Source organism: Rasamsonia emersonii (genome assembly GCF_000968595.1).
Source record: "Rasamsonia emersonii CBS 393.64 chromosome Unknown ctg1118621760270, whole genome shotgun sequence".
Lineage (NCBI taxonomy): Eukaryota > Fungi > Ascomycota > Eurotiomycetes > Eurotiales > Trichocomaceae > Rasamsonia > Rasamsonia emersonii.
The window spans coordinates 5,165-26,427 of NW_013563114.1; the positions used below are offsets into that span (position 1 = coordinate 5,165).

Consider the following 21,263-nt stretch of genomic DNA (forward strand, 5'->3'; position numbering starts at 1 on the left):
CCTCTGTCATTGCTGTCGCGCTGTTTTGTCCTCGTTTCTGTCGGGTATGACTTGAAACACATTTCTCATTCCATCACGTTTGATTCGGAAATCCCCAGGAAAGCAAAAAAAAAAGGAACAAAGAGTGTAAGAAATACTGCCGCCCCATGTCAAAGAATATATGCCCATTCCCTTGGTATCTTCGCATTCGCAATTCATTCATTAACATCGTGAAGGTCCAGCATGAAATTCGCCCATCTCAAATCAATTCGATTTCAAACGAGCGTATCCGACACTGGTCAGTCGGTAACCAGTCCGCAATGGTTACATAAACATCTTTGCAATGGTCATCAATCCGTGCACACTCTCGCTCAACCCACTGCCGCCTGCGCTGCCGAATCCGCTGCTGCTGGCACTCTTGCCCCTTAGACTTCTTGGCAGTCGTATGCCAATGGTCGCGAGCAGCTTCTGCAGGATCCCGCCGGTGATGAGAGGCACGATGACCAGCAGGAACACCTTGATCGGGTGCCGCTGGGCGTAGTGATAGATATGCCGTAGCAGACGCTTGATCCGATGGACGATCCGCTGGATGAAGCCGGAGCGCGGGCGAGCGCGACGCGAGGATGACGACGAGGAAAAGAACGAGCTGGTTGACCGGTTGATGCGGCCGCCCAGGCTGAAGATCGAGGGGGCTGAATGCCGCGAGTGATGCGTCGAAGAATACACCGACGAGGCGCGACGAGGAGAGCGCTTGCGGACAATATATCCCTTGGACGAGGAGGTTCCGTCAAACCAGCCCATGGTGCTGTCCGTTCTTTTTACAGGAACGCTAGGCGCAAGAAAAGACACTGCGCGATGCAATTGATCTGGGTGAGGAAAACCAATTGAGGGGAATGACGCCCGTTATCAATTGCCACCTCCACAATCAGAACGGCAGACTAGGCGGTCTGGAGATAGCACCCAATGACACACACCCCTGTGCAGATACAGAAATTGAATTGAAATATCTGCAGGTACAGAGTAATATCGAACATCAAAATCAGTGACAGCGACAATCTGTCCTCAACTGCAAGTCCTGAGGACCAGCTTCACTGGGCGAGTGGCTGGGGCCCGCGGGTTTCAGCTATCTCCTCCGGGCTGCTCGTCAATGTCCGTGGAACGGCCCGGGGTGGCTGGCGAGGCTGGGGCAGCTCATTGGTCGAAGCTGTCAGGCACTCCGAGGCGGGACGCGGAAAGAAACTCCATCACGTGAATGCCCCTCGGGCAGGATGTGGCTGGTGAAAAGTGTGGCGCAGCCAGCGTGTGAATGGCGACGTCATCGCTCTGCCAGACATTTGGCCAAAGCAGATTGGTGGTATACTCCGTAGACGCTGGACTGCCAGGTGTAAGTCTGACTACTGCTTTTTAAAGCTGTAGTACTTTTTGCCTCGTAGCAACAATTGTGGAATACATAGTTGTGAACAGTGATATCGTCCTTTAAGAACTGGCGTAACTGTATATGTGCCATGTCGAGTAAGTGCAGCGCAGAAGAAGAACAAGCAAAATATGTACCGATTAGAAGCTAATATCCACTGTCAGATAAACCAGATTACTGTATGTATTGTCCTGAGAAAACCTTACATCCAGTCTAACCGTGCAAACGCAGACAAGATCCTTGGGGTCTCGCCCAATGCAACACAGCAACAGATCCGCGAAGCGTACAAAAGGTCTGCCCATGTCAGATATAGTATGACTTTTTTTTCTCTAATACTCCTCCGCTGTCTACAGGGCATCTCTAAAGTCGCATCCTGACCGTGTCCCCGTCGACTCGCCCGAGCGACCCGCTCGCACTCGGGAATTCCAGCGCATCAACGATGCCTACTACACGCTCTCGGACCCAGGCCGACGGCGCGAGTATGACAGAGCCCGTCAAGAACACTTCCGAGATGGAGGCGACACAACCGCAGAAGAAAAAGAAGAGGACGTCCCACGACGCGGTGGCGCGGGGGGCTTTCCCTGGTCGACATTCGGCTTTGGAGGCCCTTCGGAGCGCGACCGCCAGAACCGCGACTCGCAGCAGTTCGGGTCGGTATTCGAAGAGATGCTGCGGGACGAGGGCCTGGCAGCGACAAGCGAGGAGGAAGAGGCCGATGGGCAGGACAGGAGAAGACGCACCACGCCGACGCAGCGGTTCTGGTCCATCGTCGGGGGCATCAGCGGCGGCGCGCTGGGGTTCATCGTCGCCAACGTCCCCGGTGCGCTGGCCGGGGCTGTCGCAGGCAACAGGCTGGGGGCGATTCGCGATGCCAGGGGGAAGAGTGTCTATGACGTGTTCCTGGAACTGCCGCAGTCGGATAAAGCAAGGCTGCTGAGTGAGCTGGCTGCCAGGGTGTTGCAGACGACTTTGAATCAGTGACGCGACTCTTTGCCATCATATTCACTTGTTTTATCTATTTTATTTTTTCTTCTTTGCTCTAATTTCGTGAAATATGTGAGATCGTGATCGTGCTTATTATTAAACGGCTGAGCCTGAGGGTAGGTACAGTACAAGTATGTATACAGAGTAGGGAAGGACTTTCTGAATAGCAAAGCGAGCTTAATCTCTAGTGGAGATGTACAGTACATGGATACATGCACTACTCTAGCTGCTTTCAAATCTATTGGTATCTAAGAGACAGAAATCTGAGTCAGTCGCTTTATTTAGTACATGCATCTTCTCTAGGGCTTTTCGACGAGCTTTTTTTTGTTCATTTCATTTCATTCTTTCTTCTTTGACACATATGAATAAAGTCTATGTTAAGCACCCTAGGTAACTACTTACATGCAATGAAGATTCATCCCTTGTTGTTTATCTGGAATACTCCTATATACGGAGTACTCCGTACTACTCACACTCCTAGGACGTCGCAGCTGCCTCATTCGGCTTACCGAGCAACCCGTGCAACTCCACTCTCCGCTCTCCGTCTAGCCCTGTTGGGGCTAGTGCCTGCACCGTGCTTCCCGCCGAGCTCCCGTCGGCCCCCACCAGCCCCGTCCTGTCGTCTGGGTTGGTGGCTGCCGATCCAATAATTTTAATTAATACCACATACTACACGACTCCAGGTAATGATACGGAGTACTCCGAACCATATGGGTACGGGGTTTGTATGTACGGGGTATACGATACGGAGTACATCGTCTGTCTACGTGTCTACGTGTATGTACGCTTCCTCCCATGATACATGTACTACGCTGCATTTTACGTTGCATTTTGTTTACTGTTGACGCAGTTAATTTAATTGTTGGAATTCTCGATATCGACCTTGTTATGATTTTGGATAGGAACGAGAGAGAAGATAAAAACAGGAAAAGAAACGAGCGGAAGGGGGGAGAATTATTGCGCATCGCTGCACACATATATTATGACTTTTTGTAGTTAGTTAGAGAAAAAGAAAATCGTACATTTCCCAGAGTCAATTACATTAATGCTCACATTGACATTGACATTCAATATTCAGTCAAGAATTCCTCGAGGAACTCCGTTTATTGGACAGGTCCTTCAGCTCTTGGCTGTCCACTTGCTCGCCACTGCCCGAGAAGCTCTGCAGCCTCTGCTTGCCACGTGACAGGTACACATCATCCAGGTTTCGACCGGCCAGTGTCGATGGGAGGCTGGTCTTGCGCGACGACCTCCCAAACAGACTGTTCCATAGATGGCGACATGCCGTTTGCGACGTGATGATGTACACGATGACGTTCCAGAAGGCTTGCAGAGGGAAGACAAAAGACGCGACGTAGTTGAGCGGGAAATTAACCACGCCGGGCTTCACCAGGGCATATACTCGGTTGACACTGGATGGGATCTGAAAAGGTGAGGGTTAGATTATCGATTCATACTCGACATTAGAAAAGAGACCTACCCAAGTGATCAGCAGTGCGATGAAGAACAAAAATGCAACCCGAGCATAGAGCCATGCCTCGGCATTCGTCTCGCGCTCGGCCACATTTCTCGTGATGCTTCGCATCCGCAAGGCCGCCGGCAGTGGTCTGCTCTGTCTCTGAGGATCGACGCGAACTTCGACGTGGTAAGGGTCAATGTCAGGATAGGTTTCAAAACCCTGTTGCCCACCAGCGTCCTTCACGATGGGGCGCTCATCGGTAGTGACTTCGATCTCAGTCGTAATCGTGTTGACGAACGGATTCTCATTCAGCGGGTTCAGGAAGCCATCAAGGTGCTGTCGCTTATCCCAGATGACCTTTGCTGCCATTCCATAAACAACGAAAGCAAACAAGATAGCAACCCTGCATTATATTGGATTTAGTCTGTGACTGCGGTGAACATCTATTTTCGGTCACTTACCACACGATACCATAGAGGAAAGCGATTCGCATAAAGTCCCATTCTTCGGTGATCCAGCACCAAATGATAGCTGGTCCGTAGATGTGTCCTCGGTCCTTAGTTGAGAGGAAGATGAAAATGAGGGCTGGGATGAAAGACAACCCATAACAAACCAGCAGATATGCGTTGTCTAGCGATCGCAGCTGCTCCACGGTATACCCCCGAAAGAAGACCAGATACACGTTGAGAGCCATGCAACAGGCCCAATAGCAGTCAACTCCCAAGAACATCTGGACCAAGAACGCTTGAAATTGACATAGCGGCGACAGCGGGCCAGCTGTCGGCCCGGCTTCAGAGATTAAGGCTGCGATATTGGAGCCCAGGTTTCCCCATGTTGCGAAGAAAATGAGTCGATTGATCGGTTTGTTGAAGCCCGGAGAAAAGAGATAGGTCAGAACGACAAAGACGATGCCGACGATTGAAATGCACGAGTTGACCCGTTCCGTCACCACCAAAGCCGTGTACTGATGTGGTGTTAAGCCTTCGATCATCTTGTCAAGATATGTACCTGGCTTCGCGGATACTGTCCAGTGTTGAGAAGGTCATGTAGTTGATGCAACGCCGTCAGTGGCAGAGCACTAGGCGCGATACATTGCCACCAGCACCGCAGAGAAGTCAGATGCAACAGTGAATAGTGATAGAGAAGGGGAGAACGGCCTCACATATACTAGGCGCCTGGAAGTGACATGCAGACGCACAACGCCACGCCATGTGGTGACAGCGCCAGCACGGCAGATAGTAAAAATTAGTGCCGCAGGGAAAAGGAAGCTCGAAATCCATGTGGTGAACCAGTTACTCGACGGAATAGAGGCCGTCTAGACGCCATCTCCAGATCTGCAAACTCTGTGACAGGCGCCCCTTAGTGATTCCTGCGGAGGGATTTAGCAGCCAGACCTATGACGAATCAAGGACGACCAAACACTTGGTGATTGTGCAGACCAAGTTAGATGGCCGAGGCCGGCAACGATGGTCAGTGTCTGCAGAACCCAGATGACTTAACACTATGTGGCTAGCGCGGTGAGTGAGGGCATACCACAGTTGCAGCCCAAACCGGCCCAGGCCAGACCGTCAACAGGCCGTCTTCCTTCGGGACTTTTTCTCTACTCCGTACAGATTGTGCGATAAGAGCGACTGCACGTCGCAGCTGGGACTAATAATTAATTAATGCCCGGAATGCTGAGACATACGTGTACGTATTACACCGGTGTGTTAGGAGTTGTAGTTCTCTTGCGCCGGTGCTGGCCTCAATTCAAGAGCATTGTGCATGCAATATATTGTATATTTTGCTTCATTAGTTAGTAATTGCGCTCAAGCCTCTCCAGCACATGGCGTGGCGGCAGAGCGCGCTGCAGAACTACAGTTCGAGAAAGCGATTAGTGATGCCAACAGTGATGAATCCATCATCGTGGATGGGAGCGGCATGAAGCACGCGGAAGCCGTTATTCTAATATGTTGCATGGAAGGATTGATCTAGAGACACCGGTTGGAATCCTTCCAGGCCCTAGCACAAGCACGGCGCCTACGCCATGAAGGCCTAGCCAGGCACTAAGCCTACGCACGATGCGCTAGGATGTCCTGAAATTGGTCAAGATTCTCGACCTTATTAAGGGGTGGACCCCAACCTAATACATGTTTAACCATAAAGGTATCTAGAACACAAACAAGCCCTGTAGATCTCACGAGCTACCCTAGCGTCCATGAATCCTGAACTACATATCAATTCGGCCCTCTATCCAGGCGTCAAAGCCAACCAGTCGTAACTCATTGGTTGGGAAGTGCCCTGATATTCGTCCCCTGCAGCGTTCACAACAACATCAGCTCTCATCCTCGTCAGTGAGTCGTCACACAGGCTTTTGTCAGTTTGGCCCCAACTTGGCCCCCATGTTGGCCCCCACTTATCCCCCACCCCCACACCTGGGGTTGGCCTTAAGAGCCTGATGATTAGTAATGTCTCGATGAGGTTTTTGATATTATCATTTATGCATAGAGCTCTGTAGGCACAAAGCCTCGGTATTCGTGGTCTTTTGAGTCGGCCGGGAGAATCCGTTCTCGCAAGAAGATTCTATACGGATCAATATTAGCAGCGTGATCAGGTATGGCAGATAAAAGTATACCATATCTATTGTTGTACCTAGGTAGGACACTGGAACACCAGTCATGTGAAAGAGTGAAGGCGGATAGCAAATAGTGTTAGCTGAAATCGGGTTGAATAACCGAGTCACACTGCATGTCAGTGCCGTGATGGCTTGACAGTCTGGAGATTTGACCTATCTCTAGGTTAAACTTGGAGTAGATCTGGGAGCAGGGATGGCGCCCCGGGTCGGGGGCCAGAGCTTACAGCCGAACGAGGCGAGAGAGCCAATCGGAACGCGTGAATATAGTCCGCAATGGGCTTAGCGGCTCGGTGGTTGCAGCAAATGGGCGTGCATGTCAGTGCCCGTGCACCTGTCATTCATGAGGACACTGAAGCCTCGACTGAATAATACCGATACATTCGACATAGGATTGTTATGCACGCTATTCGAGTTGAGTGTGATTGAAAAGATAAAGATTATAGAGAGTAATAGAGAGAGTAAGTGAGAAAAATCTAGGAATGCAATAGTTGTCAGAGAAGTAGAAGCAAAGCAGTTAATAAACTTATCCATTGAGCCATCATCGTTTTTTTTTTATCGGGAAGACAAAGCTCGAAGTCAAAGAAAAAGAAGGATCTTTTAATGACAGACTATAGGAAAACCAAGAGTTACACTGTTTAAATAATGAGATTGACCTATAGTTTCGAGTTTGATATGAGGTGCGGGGGAGAACATGTTTGCCTATCCTGACCAAATTAATCAGGTCAAGATCATGTGAGAGGGGATCCGAAAGCAGGAGTAGACGGAGTAGAGGGGTACCCAGCCACAGACGAGAATGTAGGATGCATATCTGGTAGTTCACCGCCTCCCCGGATATTCGTTAGCAGTTCAGCCTTCTTACCAAGGAATGCTGGCAGTCTGTAATTATAATTTACTGTTTGGCAAACCTCTTCCACGTTTACGAGTCGACATGCCAGTAGCAGTAACAGGTTGTTATCGATAAGCAAACCCCTTGATAGGCGCTCGTCCAACCACGTGTCGAGACCCCTCCTCCCTGCCTCACCGCCTTCATCTCTCGACCGTGTCCCCGCTAAGATCAGCTTCCCACAGCCCGCATGCGGTCGGCCACATTGCTCGATATTATAACACATTTTCACTCATTTAATTAGGTGCCTTTCCCTGCTGCCTCTTTCGCTTGACTGTCGTCTTTTTTTCTTTCTTTTAATTTCATTGGAGGCATATTATCAGACTCGACGACGCAATGACTGCGGAAGCCGCCAGTGTTTACCCCTCCTTGGAGAATCGCCCTGTTAAGGGGACGATTTGCCTGTTCGATGTCGATGGCACCTTGACACCTGCGAGACAGGTATGTTGTGATTCTGTGCATATCTTGCAATATTCTGAATTCGATGAGACTGCGCAACGTCCAGAAAGCTAACCCTGTCCTTGGCAGACCGTCTCGCCAGAAATGCTGGAACTCCTTTCTCGGCTACGCCACAAGTGCGCGATTGGCTTCGTTCGTCTTCCTGTCGTCTGATTACCTCGCATTCATTCTCATGTATCACTTCTAGGTTGGCGGTTCCGATCTCGCAAAGCAGCAGGAGCAGCTCGGCACCTCATCAATCCCAGTCACCTCTCTCTTCGACTTCTGCTTTGCTGAGAATGGCTTGACGGCTTACCGCATGGGCAAGCCACTTTCGAGCAACAGCTTTATCCAGTGGCTTGGCGAAGAAAAATACCAGAAACTGGTGAACTTTACTCTCAAATACATTGCGGATCTCAAGTTGCCCAAGAAGCGGGGTACTTTCATCGAGTTCCGTAATGGAATGGTCAACATCAGTCCTATTGGGCGGAACGCGAGCGTCGAAGAAAGGAATGAGTTTGAAGCGTATGTCTTGTCATGTCGCAATCTGCATGCAGTTGTTGCTGTGCTAATGACAATTTAGGTACGACAAGATACACAATATCAGAAGGGACATGGTGGAGGCATTGAAGAAGGAGTTCCCTGACTATGGTCTCACGTAAGATTCCCAGCTTTTAACCTGTTGTTCAGTTTGTCTGTGTCTGAGTGTCTGTCTCACAATACTTGCGCGATGCAGGTACTCTATCGGCGGGCAGATTTCCTTTGATGTCTTTCCCACTGGATGGGATAAGACCTACTGCTTGCGGCACATCGAGGCCGAGAAAGATATTTCGGGCATTGAATACAAGACCATCCACTTCTTCGGTGACAAATCCTTCCCTGGTGGTAATGACTACGAGATCTTCACTGATGAGAGAACCATTGGCCATGCCGTTACCGGCCCCGAGGATACTATGAGACTGCTGAAGGAGTTGTTCCAGCTATAGAGCTTTTGTCGGGAGCAAAGCTGCTGTGAAGATTATCCTACTATATACCACTCATCATGCTAGCTAGATATCAGAAGTAACCGAAAAGAAAATTTCCACAGTTGCGATATCGTGAATCTTCCAACTTCGTTGCGTCTTTCAGACTACCCTTTGGCATGAATATAATGACATGTACCAGCCATTCGTCTCACCGAGATCGACAAATAAATACCAATGTAAGTTGAGGCAACCATGGCATCCTCAGAGGAAGTGGAAAGATAAGATCTCTACTGCCCATCGTCTCTGGAAACCGAAGTGCGTGTTTATTACGAGAGGCAACACGATACTGTTTGTGTTAGGTATTACCTGTTACACAGCTATTCCGCTTTCGGCTTGTCTGGACTTGCTTAGTCATGCCGTTTCCCGCGGAGGAGCCTATTGACCGGACAGCGTCATCGTAGGAGACTGCATTCGACCATCAAATACATCCAGCCGACAATGAATTTACCCTTCGCATTCAACGTTCCCTGACCAGCCAGGATAAAGCTTCTATCATCAGAAACGATGGCGCGGTCGAAGCAGGTCGTCGAGGCGCCTCGCTTTCTCCTGCCTCGCCTGACCTGGAATGGTACTTCTCCCCGCATCACCCTTTCTCCGATTCAGACCGGACCGTCGACGAGGCGCCAGCGACCCCAACAGCGCTTCAACGGTTTAAATTCTCGAGATCGCCAGTTACATACTTCGACAATATCCCCTCGTCCGTTCTCGCTTATACTCGCTGCATCCCGCTCTGCAGTTTCGATCTCTCACCGTCCATCCTCCACCAAAAACCCTTCTCCAGATGCAACTGATCGTCCCACCAACCCCATCCGACATAACGGCGTGTATGTCGCCGTCTTCAAGCCGGCACGGCGCGCATTCCATGAGTCCGCGGTGATGGCCCGCGACCACCATTTCGACACGCTGAAGTTTGTGCAACGGCTAAAGAAGGAGGGCTTCAGTGAGGAGCAAGCCGTTGCAATGATGAGAGTCCTGAATGATGTGATCCAGGAGTCGATCCAGAATCTGACCAGGACTATGGTCTTGAGGGAGGGTTAGTCTTACCTTTTTTCTCATGCCCCTTGTCTTTCGGACTGGGTGGATAATGAGAATAAAACGGCAAAAGGGCCAAAGAACATACCTGTTTTATTCTAATGATGATCTATAGACTCGGAACGCACGACATATACGCAGAAAGTGGACTTTGCCAAACTTCGCTCCGAACTGCTGAACTCGGACTCGACCGAAGCGCAACTGACGCGCTCCTCGCACGAGCGGATCGCCGCCGACCTCGCCAAGCTGAATTCCCGCCTCCGCGACGAGATTGGACGTACCCAGGCCTCCGTTCGTTTGGACTTGAACCTGGAGAAAGGCCGCATTCGGGAGGAGGCTAACAGCCAAGAGATGCGGATCAAGGAGACGGAGACGAGAATCGAGCAGGAGGTCGCAGGATTGAGGGAGCGAGTGGAGGCAGTCAAATTTTCGACGCTGCAGTGGTTAATGTAGGATTTCTCCATTCCCTTTTTCGAGCAAGGATCTTGGTTCGAAATTACAGTACTGACTTGTTTCTACTACAGGGGCGTCTGCACCGGTACCGCGGCCCTTATTATCGGTGCATGGCGTTTGTTTATGTGAGAGGTGAGCAAGACGAGCAATATCTTGGTAAAGGATCGATTAAGTGGCTGGAATGCGTTGTAAAGTGGACATCATCCATAGAATACCCGCCCACTCTTTTTGTATTTCCTTTCCTTTGTCTGTACGATACTATTTTTCTTGTTTCTTCTTTCGAGTCAGGGCCAACGCAAGACCACAGATCAGATCTCCAAGTATACGATACCACATATACCTACCTAGCTAACAAAAAACTTATAAAAGTACCAATTATGTTCGCAGCTTTATTTATCATTGAATAGATCGTATCATAACTCGTCTCTTCTGAACCTTGCGAATATACTCTAGGTAGATAAAAATAAACGGGGATAGAATGAGAACAAGAGGAGGAGGACAAGAAGAAGAGGAAGGAAGAGGAGAGTAGCAAAATGACTGGTGGATTCACCCCCGGGCTGACCTGTCGTTGGAATCATTGTAGGTACCGCCGCTGCCGTCGTCACCGTGATGCAACAAAACTCCTAAAAGGCAATGACAATGACAATGAGACGATGACGCTGTCGTCATTCAGAGTTGCCTTCGTGGCACTCGAATGAAATGCTCTTGAGTGAGGAAAATTCAAAGAGCAGAGAGCAGTATCCATATTCAGGGGCTTTCTGTCTTTGCTTTGCTCTAATAATACGAAATTTGAATTGGAAACTTTGAATCTCTACTTATATCTACAGACTATGCAAGCTCTCCTAGGATCAATCTTTGGCCCGAAAAAGCAACTCCACGATCTTAGTGGTAGGGTGGCGGTCGTCACGGGCGGTGCGTTTGGTATTGGGTGAGTGATACTTCGAATTACTTCGTCGCTGGACACCAAGTGATCACCTGAGAATTGCTTCGGACATGGCTAATTTTTGGCTGTTTCTTCTAGATATGAGATATCGCGCGCTTTCGTCGAAGCTAAAGCCAAAGTGATCATGGTCAATCGAAACTGGGATCACGGCTCCGCAGCGATCAGGTCGATCAAAAAGGATTTCGGATCCGACGCCCCCGTCGAGTGGATCCATTGCGATCTGGGCAATCTGGAAGAGACCAGGAAGGTCTTTTGCACGATCCGCGAGAAGGAGGAGCGGCTAGATATTGTGCGATTTACTAGGCTGCCCGCTGTCCTGCTGATATCCTTCAATTCTAACCATCTTACAGCTGGTCTTGTCAGCCGGCATCAATGCCAACCAGTTCGCTCTCGACCACGATAACATTGAACATATCTTTGGTGTCAACTGGCTCGGGAATTTTTATGCGACGAATCTGCTCTACCCGCTAATGCGGCGAACCTCGAAGATGCCCTCGACGCCGGCTCCACGGATCGTGATGGAGTCGTCCGAGGTGCACCGGGCGACCCCTTCGTCTGTTAAGTTTCGGTCACTCGAAGAGATCAATGACTCCAATCTTGGACCGATACACCGTTACGCCCGCTCCAAGCTGGCGATGATTCTCGGGGTCAAGTACGGCCTGGTGGAAAGAGTGATCAAACCAAATGGCGACAATATCTATGCGATTGCAGTCCATCCAGGGACGGTAAGCGGTAGCTTGAGTCGCTCGACAGACTTTTAGTTAGAGATTGCTTGCTTAGACAATTCTTCCAGGTTAATACTGCGATACAGCAGCAGTTAAAAGACGCCTATCCCGGTTGGTTTGGCTCGTTGTTGACGAATCTGTCGCTGTCAATCGGTCGGAGCCCTGAACAAGGCGCCTGCAGTGCAGTGTATGATTTCTCCCACTCTTTATTTATCTCTGCAGCGCGATCTGACCTGGCCATCTAGTTATGCCGCATCCAGTCCAGAAATCGAGCAGAAAGGCTGGAATGGGGTTTATCTGACAGATCCGGTAAGTGACATCGGAGCGCACCCAGTTTCATATCTCATGATTTTAGGGAAAACTCGGAAAGGAGAGCTCGCAAGCCAGGGATCCAGAACTAGGCGCTGCACTGTGGAGGCTGAGCGAGGAACTGGTCAGAGAAAAGCTTGGCGAAGACGCACTGGCGGACTGGCATTCCTCTTGATGTCTTCATCCTAGGTATTTTGATATTGTTGATCCTAACAATACTACTCTGGACGACCGAATACAAAGAAAATAGTGGGCAGCGCTTTTGCCAATAACATTGATGAATATTAGCAACTATCGACATTAGCCAGGGGAAGCCCCGCCTGGTGACAGACCCGCAGCTGATAAGCTCCTCCGGGCCAGATCTCCGCAATACTCCGGAGTACACTCCATGCTGAGGGCTGAGCTTCAGCAGAAAAGGAGCGAGTTTTTTTTTGTTCATATGTTGCTGGATGTATCTGCATTGAATTTTCATTGTGACTGTTCCATTGTCCTTTTTTTATTGTAATGGATGTCGCTATGCAGGCTGCACCTTATCGCAGCCGATGATGCAAGACCCGACCGATGCGACGCCGCCCTGGCAACCTGCCTAGATTGTCATAGCTCCTACATCCACAACCCCAGCTTTGGAAGAGCGCCTTTAATAGAAAGGAGACAGTGCCTTTTTGGAGAGGGGACGATGGATGGATCCCTGATATCTGTGCCGGCCCCTCTGAGAGGTGATTCTGCCACCCTCCCTCTCCTCTCAGCTGCCCAGAACTCGAGTGGAATCTTCTCATTCGCTCGCCATTGCTCTTCCGGCTCACTTGGATTTCTGCTGGCGTCTTCCTGTTCTCTTATCGGTCTTCTTTGCTTTGGCGCTTTGCTTGCTGTAGGCGGGGGGATTCTCCGCGTCTGTCGCGAATCTCCTTCGTGTCGATTGCCATACTCTTGCAATTGCGATCTTGAAAAGACGATAAGATCCCGACAGGATACGTCAGGGTCTGCAGATGCGAACCTTTTGGTGGAAGGCAAGACGAGTGTGAACTTTTTTCCCGCAAAGTCGGCGGAAAGGACGTATCTTCAGAGAAGCGAACGCGGTGTCAATATAAGAACCATGATCATGAGGACTCTGTGTTGTCTTGTCTGCATTCTCTTTGGGTTCTACCCATTCGTGCTTGCGCTCGACGGCCGATCGGCACTCGTCCACCGTCAAGCCCAGCAGAATTCGAGCGCAGTACTGGTGGATTTCCAAGTCTATAAACCCGTAGAGTTTGTCCCCGAGAGCACCGGGTGCAATGAAGTTCTGTTGCTTATGGAGCATCAATTCGCGTTCAGTTATGGACATCCGTTCGTAGGTGAGAGATAAACCTGCGCATTGCCCGAATGGGATCGATCTGTCGCTGATGCCATTCTCGCCAGGAAACTACGTGCCACCCGCGTGTGACTTCGACACAGTCAGAATCAATCTCACTGTGACCTCGCAAGGGCGTCAGTACGACCGTCTGGCTCTGATGTTTTTGGGTGACATTGAAGTCTTCCGAACATCGACGGCAGAGCCGACTACCAATGGGATTATTTGGACATATATCAAGGAAATGTCGCAGTACCTCGCTCTGTGGAAGACCCCCCAGAAGCTGATTTTCGATCTGGGAAATCTCATCGACAACACTTACACCGGTCCGTATAATGTAACGCTCACAGCGTCTTTTACCAAGCAGAACAATGTCCGGGTGGCGGACGTCATTCTACCTATTTCATCCCGGCAGTCGGCTAACAACGTCTCGAGCGCGTTCAATGTCCCGGGGGACAATGCGACGGTAGCCCTGAAGATTCCCCAGACCGCTTCGCGGGCGATAGTGTCCATTTCGGCATGCGGCCAATCTACGGAAGAGTTCTGGTGGTCCAACGTCTTCTCACAGGATACGGACGACTTCAATTCCACCGTAGGTGAGCTTTATGGGTACTCGCCTTTCCGCGAAATTCAACTTCTCATCGATGGTGTGCTTGCGGGCGTCGTGTGGCCGTTCCCTATTATCTTCACTGGCGGAGTAGCCCCAGGCTTTTGGCGCCCAATTGTTGGGATCGATGCTTTTGATCTGCGCGAACCGGAAATAGACATTTCTCCATTTCTTCCCCTCTTAACAGACGGGAAAGCGCATTCGTTCCAGATTAAGGTTGTTGGACTCAACACTCCTCCCAATGGACCAGTGACGCTATCACAATCGGTTGGTTCATACTGGGTCGTTACGGGGAAGGTGTTTGTGTACTTGGATGATGGTACGACAAATAACTCAGTCAATGCATCTGAGCGAAGAGTGCTTCCAAAGGTTGTCGCACCGAAACCAGAATTCACTATCACGCGGAATCTGGTGCAGAACTCCCGGACTGGTGCCAACGAATCCCTTTCTTACTCCGTCAAAGGCAAACGAACTTTCAGCATCACATCTGGCAGTACTTCGTGGACTCAGACTCTGTCCTATTCCAACGTTGGACTGCTCAATCAGCAAGGAATAAGTCAGAGGAACATCCTAAGCACCACAGGGGAATCATCGTCCTCTGGAATTGGCCTCGATGGAACCCAGACCGAGTATCGTACGACTTTTAATTACCCGCTCGATGTCAATACGACTTACGGAATTGGCAAAAACTCACTGACCATCAACGCATTGATGAGCCGTGGTCTTGAGATATCTTCTACTGGCGGACTCGGCATATCCACATACACACTTACCTCTGGACCTTCCGATCTCCAGACAAAACAGTGGGGAACAGCCTACTACTCTTCCATCACGGGTGGCAGTTCCTTATCCTCTGGAGAGACAACTGATAAATTCACGGAAACGTCTGGAGGCACGACATACAACAGATATGTAAGAGCGGTAAATGGCACCGTCATCGATAACGGGCAGAATAGCGAACCGATTTCGCCTCTGGCGCAAAGCGGCTGGCGGTTCTCACCTGGAAGGGCCAGCGTGAGGAGTATTCTGGGGCGCGGACCTGGAAAACTTTATGGCTAGGCTTGTATATACAGTACCGAGTTCATGTTGATGTTTTTTCGTATGAACGTAATCAATGGGCATTCAAACTCGTGTGCTAGGAATACACGGCTTTTATGTCTGAAAAGCTGTATGTCTTACAATAGCATGCGCAAGTAGCACGAAGTATATCCATGACATAGTCGTTCCATCGTTGTTGTGCACCGAGGTAGTTGACTCGGTCTAATGTTCAGGCATGTCCAACATAGCGTCTTAATTTGCTGGACTGTATGAAAATACAGAGTATTGACTAACAAACGCCCGAGCCAGGACCTGCAACCTCAGGCCGGATTAGGTTCGCCACTTTGCCACTATTGCTGCCATTGTTAATATTGGAGCTTAGTCATCGTATAGACACCTTATTGTTCGTAACAATTGTATGTACCCAGAATAATAGACAGGCTCGGTCCAATCAGGTGAAAGCAAAGCCCTGAATGAAAGAGAGGTAGTTGAATGAGTACAGTAAAAAAAATATTTTTCCAGATACTCAGAGGATTGATTTACACTTCAGTCCAACTAAGTCATGCTCCTTGATCAGTGACAACTGCTTTGCTATGTCTATTCCTTGTGTAGACCGTTGGATGCCATGCACGAGCTTATCGAGATCGCGTTCTTCTCATTGGCCTCCACTATCCCACTGTGGGGCATTTTTCAGCCTTATCAGCACGTGACATCCGATAAGCCTTGAGGAGCCGTGTTCCTGCCGATAACTGTCGCCTCCCGCTCTGCTCCTACTCTCAACCCATCAGGGACAACGCATAAGGCGCAGGCAGCACAATGGTGGTCGCCAAGTGCAGCCTGTCGGTTTCAGGTAACGCATCGCCTTTGAAACCCGCTCCGTGGCGTTTTGCTAACTATGCGATCCATCTCGCAGGTGATGTCGCCGAGTCTCTAGCTGCTGCGATCACCCAGACATCCCGCGACGAGGGACGGCCGAACAAACGTCGCAAGCTGTCGAATGGCCACGAGTCTGTTACCCCGGATCCCACAGTTTCCTCTACAAGAACTCCTGCTGGCTATGTTGCTCTGGGCCGACTTCTTCTGAACTTCGTAAGTCTTCCCAATCTGTGCGATATTTCAGGATCAGAACTAAACTTTCGCTTCATAGAGTTTCACGGAACCAATCGCGGACTTAGGGTTATCCTTTGATTCTTCGGAGGCGCCTCCTCTGCGACTTCCCGTCCTCGTGAAGACCTTCCGGAATATCGACCTTTCCGAAGATGCCTACCAGCTGGAATTGGTGACCGTACCAGCGCGAGACACCGTCTTTGACCACACAATCGCCCATCCTGATCTAGTTGTCTTTGGTTCGCATTTGTCGCTTGCGAGGAGCCTTGCGTCTGTCGACAACTATCGCGGAAGTCCTCCTGTCGCCTGCTACCAGTCCACGCTATGCTGGCTCCCAGACGAAAGGTCATTTCAGTTGGTGACGGATATTTTGTGGAAGGACTCGCTGATCGTTCCGAACCGGCTGACCCGAGAGGCGCGACTTGTGCTTTCGAAGTATACGCCTCATTACGAAACAGATGATCTGCCAAAGGCAGAGCACAACGAGTCGCGCAGATCGTCACAGAAATCATGGTCGCCTCGCGATTTCTACGATAACGTTTACGTTCCACCGGACACGCCGGATGCATCTGCTGAGATAAACTGTGATCTGGTGCGGTGCAAACTTTACCCGTTCCAGAACAGGGCTGTCCGATGGCTTCTTGAGAAGGAGGGAGTGCAGTTACAATCGAACGGGAAGGTGACTCCAAGAGAACCGCAAATTCATCGCGAGGAGTTGCCAGATTATTTCCGAGAGTTCACGGACGCGGATGGCCGTCGTTGCTTTGTGAGCCACCTTTTCAAAGTTGTGGCCACAGACCTGTCGGGGTGGAACGACTCAGGAAGACACCTTAAGGGAGGCATTTTAGCCGAAGAGATGGGTCTTGGTAAAACGGTTGAAATGATCACTTTGATGTGTCTTCACCGGCGCGTACTGCCTATAAACGGCGCAACTGCCAGCGTCAACGGCGATGGCCTTGTGAAATCTCGTGCTACTTTGATTATCACGCCACCGGCTATCCTCGAGCAATGGAAGCAGGAGATCCAGAACCACGCTCCAACGCTCTCTGTGTTCCACTACACCGGCCTCCAGCGGCATCAGAAGTTGTCAGATGAGGAGCTTGTTCGGCTGGTGGCGGAAAATGATGTTGTTCTCACCACATACAATGTCCTGGCAAAAGAGGTGCACCACTCTGGCGATGCTCCTCAACGCAATCTGCGTAACGAGAAGAGATTCGAGCCGAGAAAGACCCCACTTGTCCGGATATCCTGGTGGCGTGTTTGTCTCGACGAGGCTCAGATGATCGAAAGCGGAGTCAGCAACGCAGCTAGGGTCGCTCGTCTCATTCCCCGTGTGAACGCCTGGGCTGTCACAGGAACTCCCATTCGGAAGGATATCAAAGATCTCTTTGGTTTGCTGTTGTTCCTTCATTACGAGCCATTTTGCAGCTTTCAGGACGTCTGGATGAGACTTTACGAGAATTTCCGACCCGCGTTCAAGTCTATTATTAATAGAATAGCTCTTCGGCACAGCAAAGACCGCATACGAAGCGAATTGCGTTTGCCTCCTCAGAAACGAGTTATTATTACAATACCCTTCACAGCAGTCGAAGAGCAGCATTACAGCCATCTGTTTGAACAGATGTGCGAAGAGTGTGGCCTTGATTCTTCCGGTGCTCCTCTCCGTGATGACTGGGACCCAGACGCTCCATCTACCGTCGAGAAGATGCGGAACTGGTTAACAAGGCTCCGCCAGACCTGTCTGCATCCCGAAGTTGCGGGAAGCAATCGTCGCGCATTGGGTACCGGGAACGGCCCGCTGCGTTCTGTCGCCGAGGTGCTTGAGGTCATGATCGATCAGAACGAGACATTGATCCGGGCCGAGGAACGCGCCCTTCTTCTGTCGCAGATTCGACGAGGTCAACTGCTGGAAAATGCTGCTCGTCGACGCGAGGCCCTTGATCTCTGGCAGAAAGCGTTAGACCGGTCTACCGAAATCGTTGAAGACTGTCGAGAGCAACTCCGGGTTGTGCGTGAAAAAGTCAGATGTGCTCATGGTGCATCAGAAACGGATGGCGACACTCCGAGCGACAAAGAGGATAATGAGGAAACTGATAAGAACGCTCGGGTGGGAACGTGTCGGCAAAGACTCAGGGCGGCATTGGAGGTCCAGCACATTTGCAAATTCTTTACTGCAAATGCATATTACCAGATCAAGACGGACACCAACCTAACCGCTCCTGACTCGGAGGAATATAAGGCACTCGAAAAGGCTGAAGAGGAAGCCTATGAGGCTGCAAAGCAGATCCGAAAAGAAATGTTGGCGGAGATCACGCGAAAAGTCGGGAAATACATGAAAATCATCGACGAGAAATTCAAACAGAACTCCTTTGTTCGAATTCCAAAGATGAAACCAAAATTCCCCAACTTCGGTCTCGAAGGACGAAGATTACTCGAGAAATTCGAAAACTATTGTGATGCAATGAATCAGCATGCTGAGCAATATAACGAATGGCGTGATGCCATGGTCAAGTTACTCCTCCAGTCTCTTATTGATCAAGAAGAAAGCGCGGAACTAGAGGGCAACGAATATGAGACTTCAACGAAGCACCAAGATGAGATGTACGTTTACATGGAGGCGCTTCGTACCATGTTTGCGGATCGCCATGACGCCCTGACGGGCCAGCAAAATCATCTCATTGATCACGAAGTCAAGATGGGTCTCAACCAGGCACAGAAGGGCGAGGGCCCTTCACCTCAACTCTATCTCTCGATTATGAAGACTCGCAACAAAATCAAGCCCAGGGCTGAGCTTGGTACCCTCCGAGGGATTATCAGCGAGCTACGTAGCCTTGCCACGTCGCTTGAATGGCAAGAAAGCGGAGGAAGCGCTCGTGCTCGAGCCGAGCTTTTCATTGTGAATGATGTACTTGCTCACGCCAGCCAGATGGCTAGTGAACAAAATAAGGCGATTTCCAGCTTGGAGAAAGAAGTTGAGCTGTTTCGTGATACAATGAACCACCGGCTTGAGTATTACCGTCAACTGCAACAGATCTCCGATACCGTTGCACCTTATGATGAGGAGAGTGTGGGCAAGCCACTCGATGAGGCCCTGTTTGCGGCAAAGTTACGGAACGAGGCTGCCATAGATGAGAAATTGTCTGGCCTAAGATCCAAGCAACGTTATTTGATTCATCTGAGGGATGAGTCGGGTCCAGATGACAGCACGAGGATCTGTGTCATCTGCCAGAGCACCTTCGAAATCGGTTTGTCATGTCTTCAAAGTTTCTGGAATTCATAAGAGGCTAACATTAACCTTGTTTTAGGTGTCTTAACCGTCTGCGGTCATAAATACTGCAAAGACTGCTTGCGCATGTGGTGGCATCAGCATCGAACGTGTCCGACGTGCAAGAAGCGTCTAAAAGCCAATGACTTCCATCAGATCACGTACAAGCCGCAGGAACTCCTCGTGCAAGAAGAAAAGAGTCCCACGAAACTTGAGTCTGACCGTCCTTCCAAGAACTCTATTTACTCCGACATTAATTCTGGGGTACTGAAAGAGATCAAGAACATCGATCTCGATAGTTCCTTTGGCACGAAGATAGACACGCTGGCACGCCACATTATGTGGTTGCGAGAGCATGACCCGGGAGCCAAGTCAATTGTATTTTCTCAGTATAAAAATTTCCTGGGGGTGCTAGCCACTGCGTTCACGCGATTCAAAATTGGATTCAGCAGCGTTGATACAAAGGATGGCATTGAACGGTTCAAGCACGACCCTGCGGTATGTAAATACAAGTTTCTTCCCTCTCTTATTCCAATTGATTACTGACGTCTGCGTAGGTTGAATGTTTCCTTCTTCATGCCAAAGCGCATTCTTCCGGCCTCAATCTTGTCAACGCGACTCACGTGTTTCTCTGCGAGCCATTAATCAACACTGCAATCGAACTGCAGGCCATTGCCCGTGTCCACCGTATTGGGCAACATCGACCAACCACGGTCTGGATGTACCTGGTCTCGGATACGGTAGAGGAGTCCATCTACGAGATCTCTGTCTCACGCCGCCTCGCCCACATTGTGCAGAAGGAGAAGGAGAAGGAGAAGGAAGCACACTCTCCATCTCCAGGGCTCCATAATGGGACGACGGTTGAAAACCTTACGGAGACAGCTATTGACTCTGCGAACTCGTTGGAGATGCAGGACGCGACGCTGGGAAAGCTGTTGGCAGGTGGCTCCACTGGGGGTGAGCTGGTGAGCAAAGATGATCTTTGGGAGTGTCTCTTTGGAGGCGCGCAGAGAAGAAAGAAATCATCTCCCGTATCGGCTGATGCCGAACGTGAAGTTGGGCGATTCTTGAGGGCGGAGGCGGCTGAGGAGAGAAGAAGAGAAGCTCGCTGTGATAACTCGGTTGCTGGATGAAAATTGGGACTTTTTTTTCTTTTTCTTTTTTTTTTACGTTAACGTGATCGGTTTGATACAGGGATATATACCATGGGAACAGGGTGTTAGGTGACGTCAAGTCGAGTTTTATTTCCAGATCTTAGACCTTTGTTTTCATTACTAACGAGAGATACCGGTTTCTGATTTGGTTGATATTTCATTTCAATATCTAATTTTTTTCTTTTTACCTGCAACATCAACTAAGTTGTAGATGGCAGGTAGCTCACCAGAGATACTTGTCCCGTAGAAGCACTCCTCGTATGTGCATACATGCAAAGACTTAATCGTTTCCAGATGTATCAGATGATTTGTTATTTCACAGATTTACATGTAGAAACAAAAAAGGTGACACGAAAGTCGTGAGACAAAAATACTTGAAACAATAGAACTGCGTTGTAGAAGATGACTAAGCAGGTTAGTACTGTGAGGGCATCTCTGTCGCTGCCCCATAATAATGCGGGATACTCCGTACTCGTCAGTGCACCACTGCCTAGCAGTGGCGGA

General features: G+C 49.9%; 7 protein-coding genes across 7 annotated transcripts; 6 read left to right on the plus strand and 1 right to left on the minus strand.

Annotated features, from left to right (window-relative positions):
- Positions 1-1,524: 1,524 nt before the first annotated feature.
- T310_5314 (DnaJ chaperone (Caj1)) lies at positions 1,525-2,374 on the plus strand (the record flags this gene model as incomplete). Its single annotated transcript, XM_013471795.1, has 3 exons — positions 1,525-1,572; positions 1,606-1,685; positions 1,747-2,374. The coding sequence occupies 3 exons, from the start codon at positions 1,525-1,527 to the stop codon at positions 2,372-2,374; spliced, it is 756 nt and encodes a 251-aa protein (XP_013327249.1).
- Positions 2,375-3,455: 1,081 nt separating this feature from the next.
- Positions 3,456-4,827, minus strand: T310_5315 (G protein coupled receptor family protein; the record flags this gene model as incomplete). Its single annotated transcript, XM_013471796.1, has 3 exons — positions 3,456-3,800; positions 3,858-4,239; positions 4,298-4,827. The coding sequence occupies 3 exons, from the start codon at positions 4,825-4,827 to the stop codon at positions 3,456-3,458; spliced, it is 1,257 nt and encodes a 418-aa protein (XP_013327250.1).
- A 2,842-nt stretch (positions 4,828-7,669) lies between these two features.
- On the plus strand, positions 7,670-8,757 carry T310_5316 (Phosphomannomutase; the record flags this gene model as incomplete). The annotated part of the gene is made up of 4 exons (XM_013471797.1): positions 7,670-7,774; positions 7,980-8,296; positions 8,355-8,429; positions 8,508-8,757. The coding sequence occupies 4 exons, from the start codon at positions 7,670-7,672 to the stop codon at positions 8,755-8,757; spliced, it is 747 nt and encodes a 248-aa protein (XP_013327251.1).
- Positions 8,758-9,300: 543 nt separating this feature from the next.
- T310_5317 (Mitochondrial protein FMP32) lies at positions 9,301-10,281 on the plus strand (the record flags this gene model as incomplete). Its single annotated transcript, XM_013471798.1, has 2 exons — positions 9,301-9,829; positions 9,944-10,281. The coding sequence occupies 2 exons, from the start codon at positions 9,301-9,303 to the stop codon at positions 10,279-10,281; spliced, it is 867 nt and encodes a 288-aa protein (XP_013327252.1).
- A 533-nt stretch (positions 10,282-10,814) lies between these two features.
- On the plus strand, positions 10,815-12,433 carry T310_5318 (Short-chain dehydrogenase TIC 32, chloroplastic; the record flags this gene model as incomplete). Its single annotated transcript, XM_013471799.1, has 7 exons — positions 10,815-10,860; positions 11,119-11,209; positions 11,303-11,513; positions 11,575-11,949; positions 12,018-12,136; positions 12,195-12,258; positions 12,305-12,433. 7 exons carry the CDS (start codon positions 10,815-10,817, stop codon positions 12,431-12,433), a joined length of 1,035 nt encoding a protein of 344 aa, XP_013327253.1.
- A 918-nt stretch (positions 12,434-13,351) lies between these two features.
- T310_5319 (uncharacterized protein) lies at positions 13,352-15,254 on the plus strand (the record flags this gene model as incomplete). Its single annotated transcript, XM_013471800.1, has 2 exons — positions 13,352-13,592; positions 13,657-15,254. 2 exons carry the CDS (start codon positions 13,352-13,354, stop codon positions 15,252-15,254), a joined length of 1,839 nt encoding a protein of 612 aa, XP_013327254.1.
- A 795-nt stretch (positions 15,255-16,049) lies between these two features.
- Positions 16,050-20,738, plus strand: T310_5320 (SNF2 family helicase/ATPase; the record flags this gene model as incomplete). The annotated part of the gene is made up of 4 exons (XM_013471801.1): positions 16,050-16,322; positions 16,381-19,585; positions 19,646-20,103; positions 20,163-20,738. The coding sequence occupies 4 exons, from the start codon at positions 16,050-16,052 to the stop codon at positions 20,736-20,738; spliced, it is 4,512 nt and encodes a 1,503-aa protein (XP_013327255.1).
- Between the last annotated feature and the right edge of the window lie 525 nt (positions 20,739-21,263).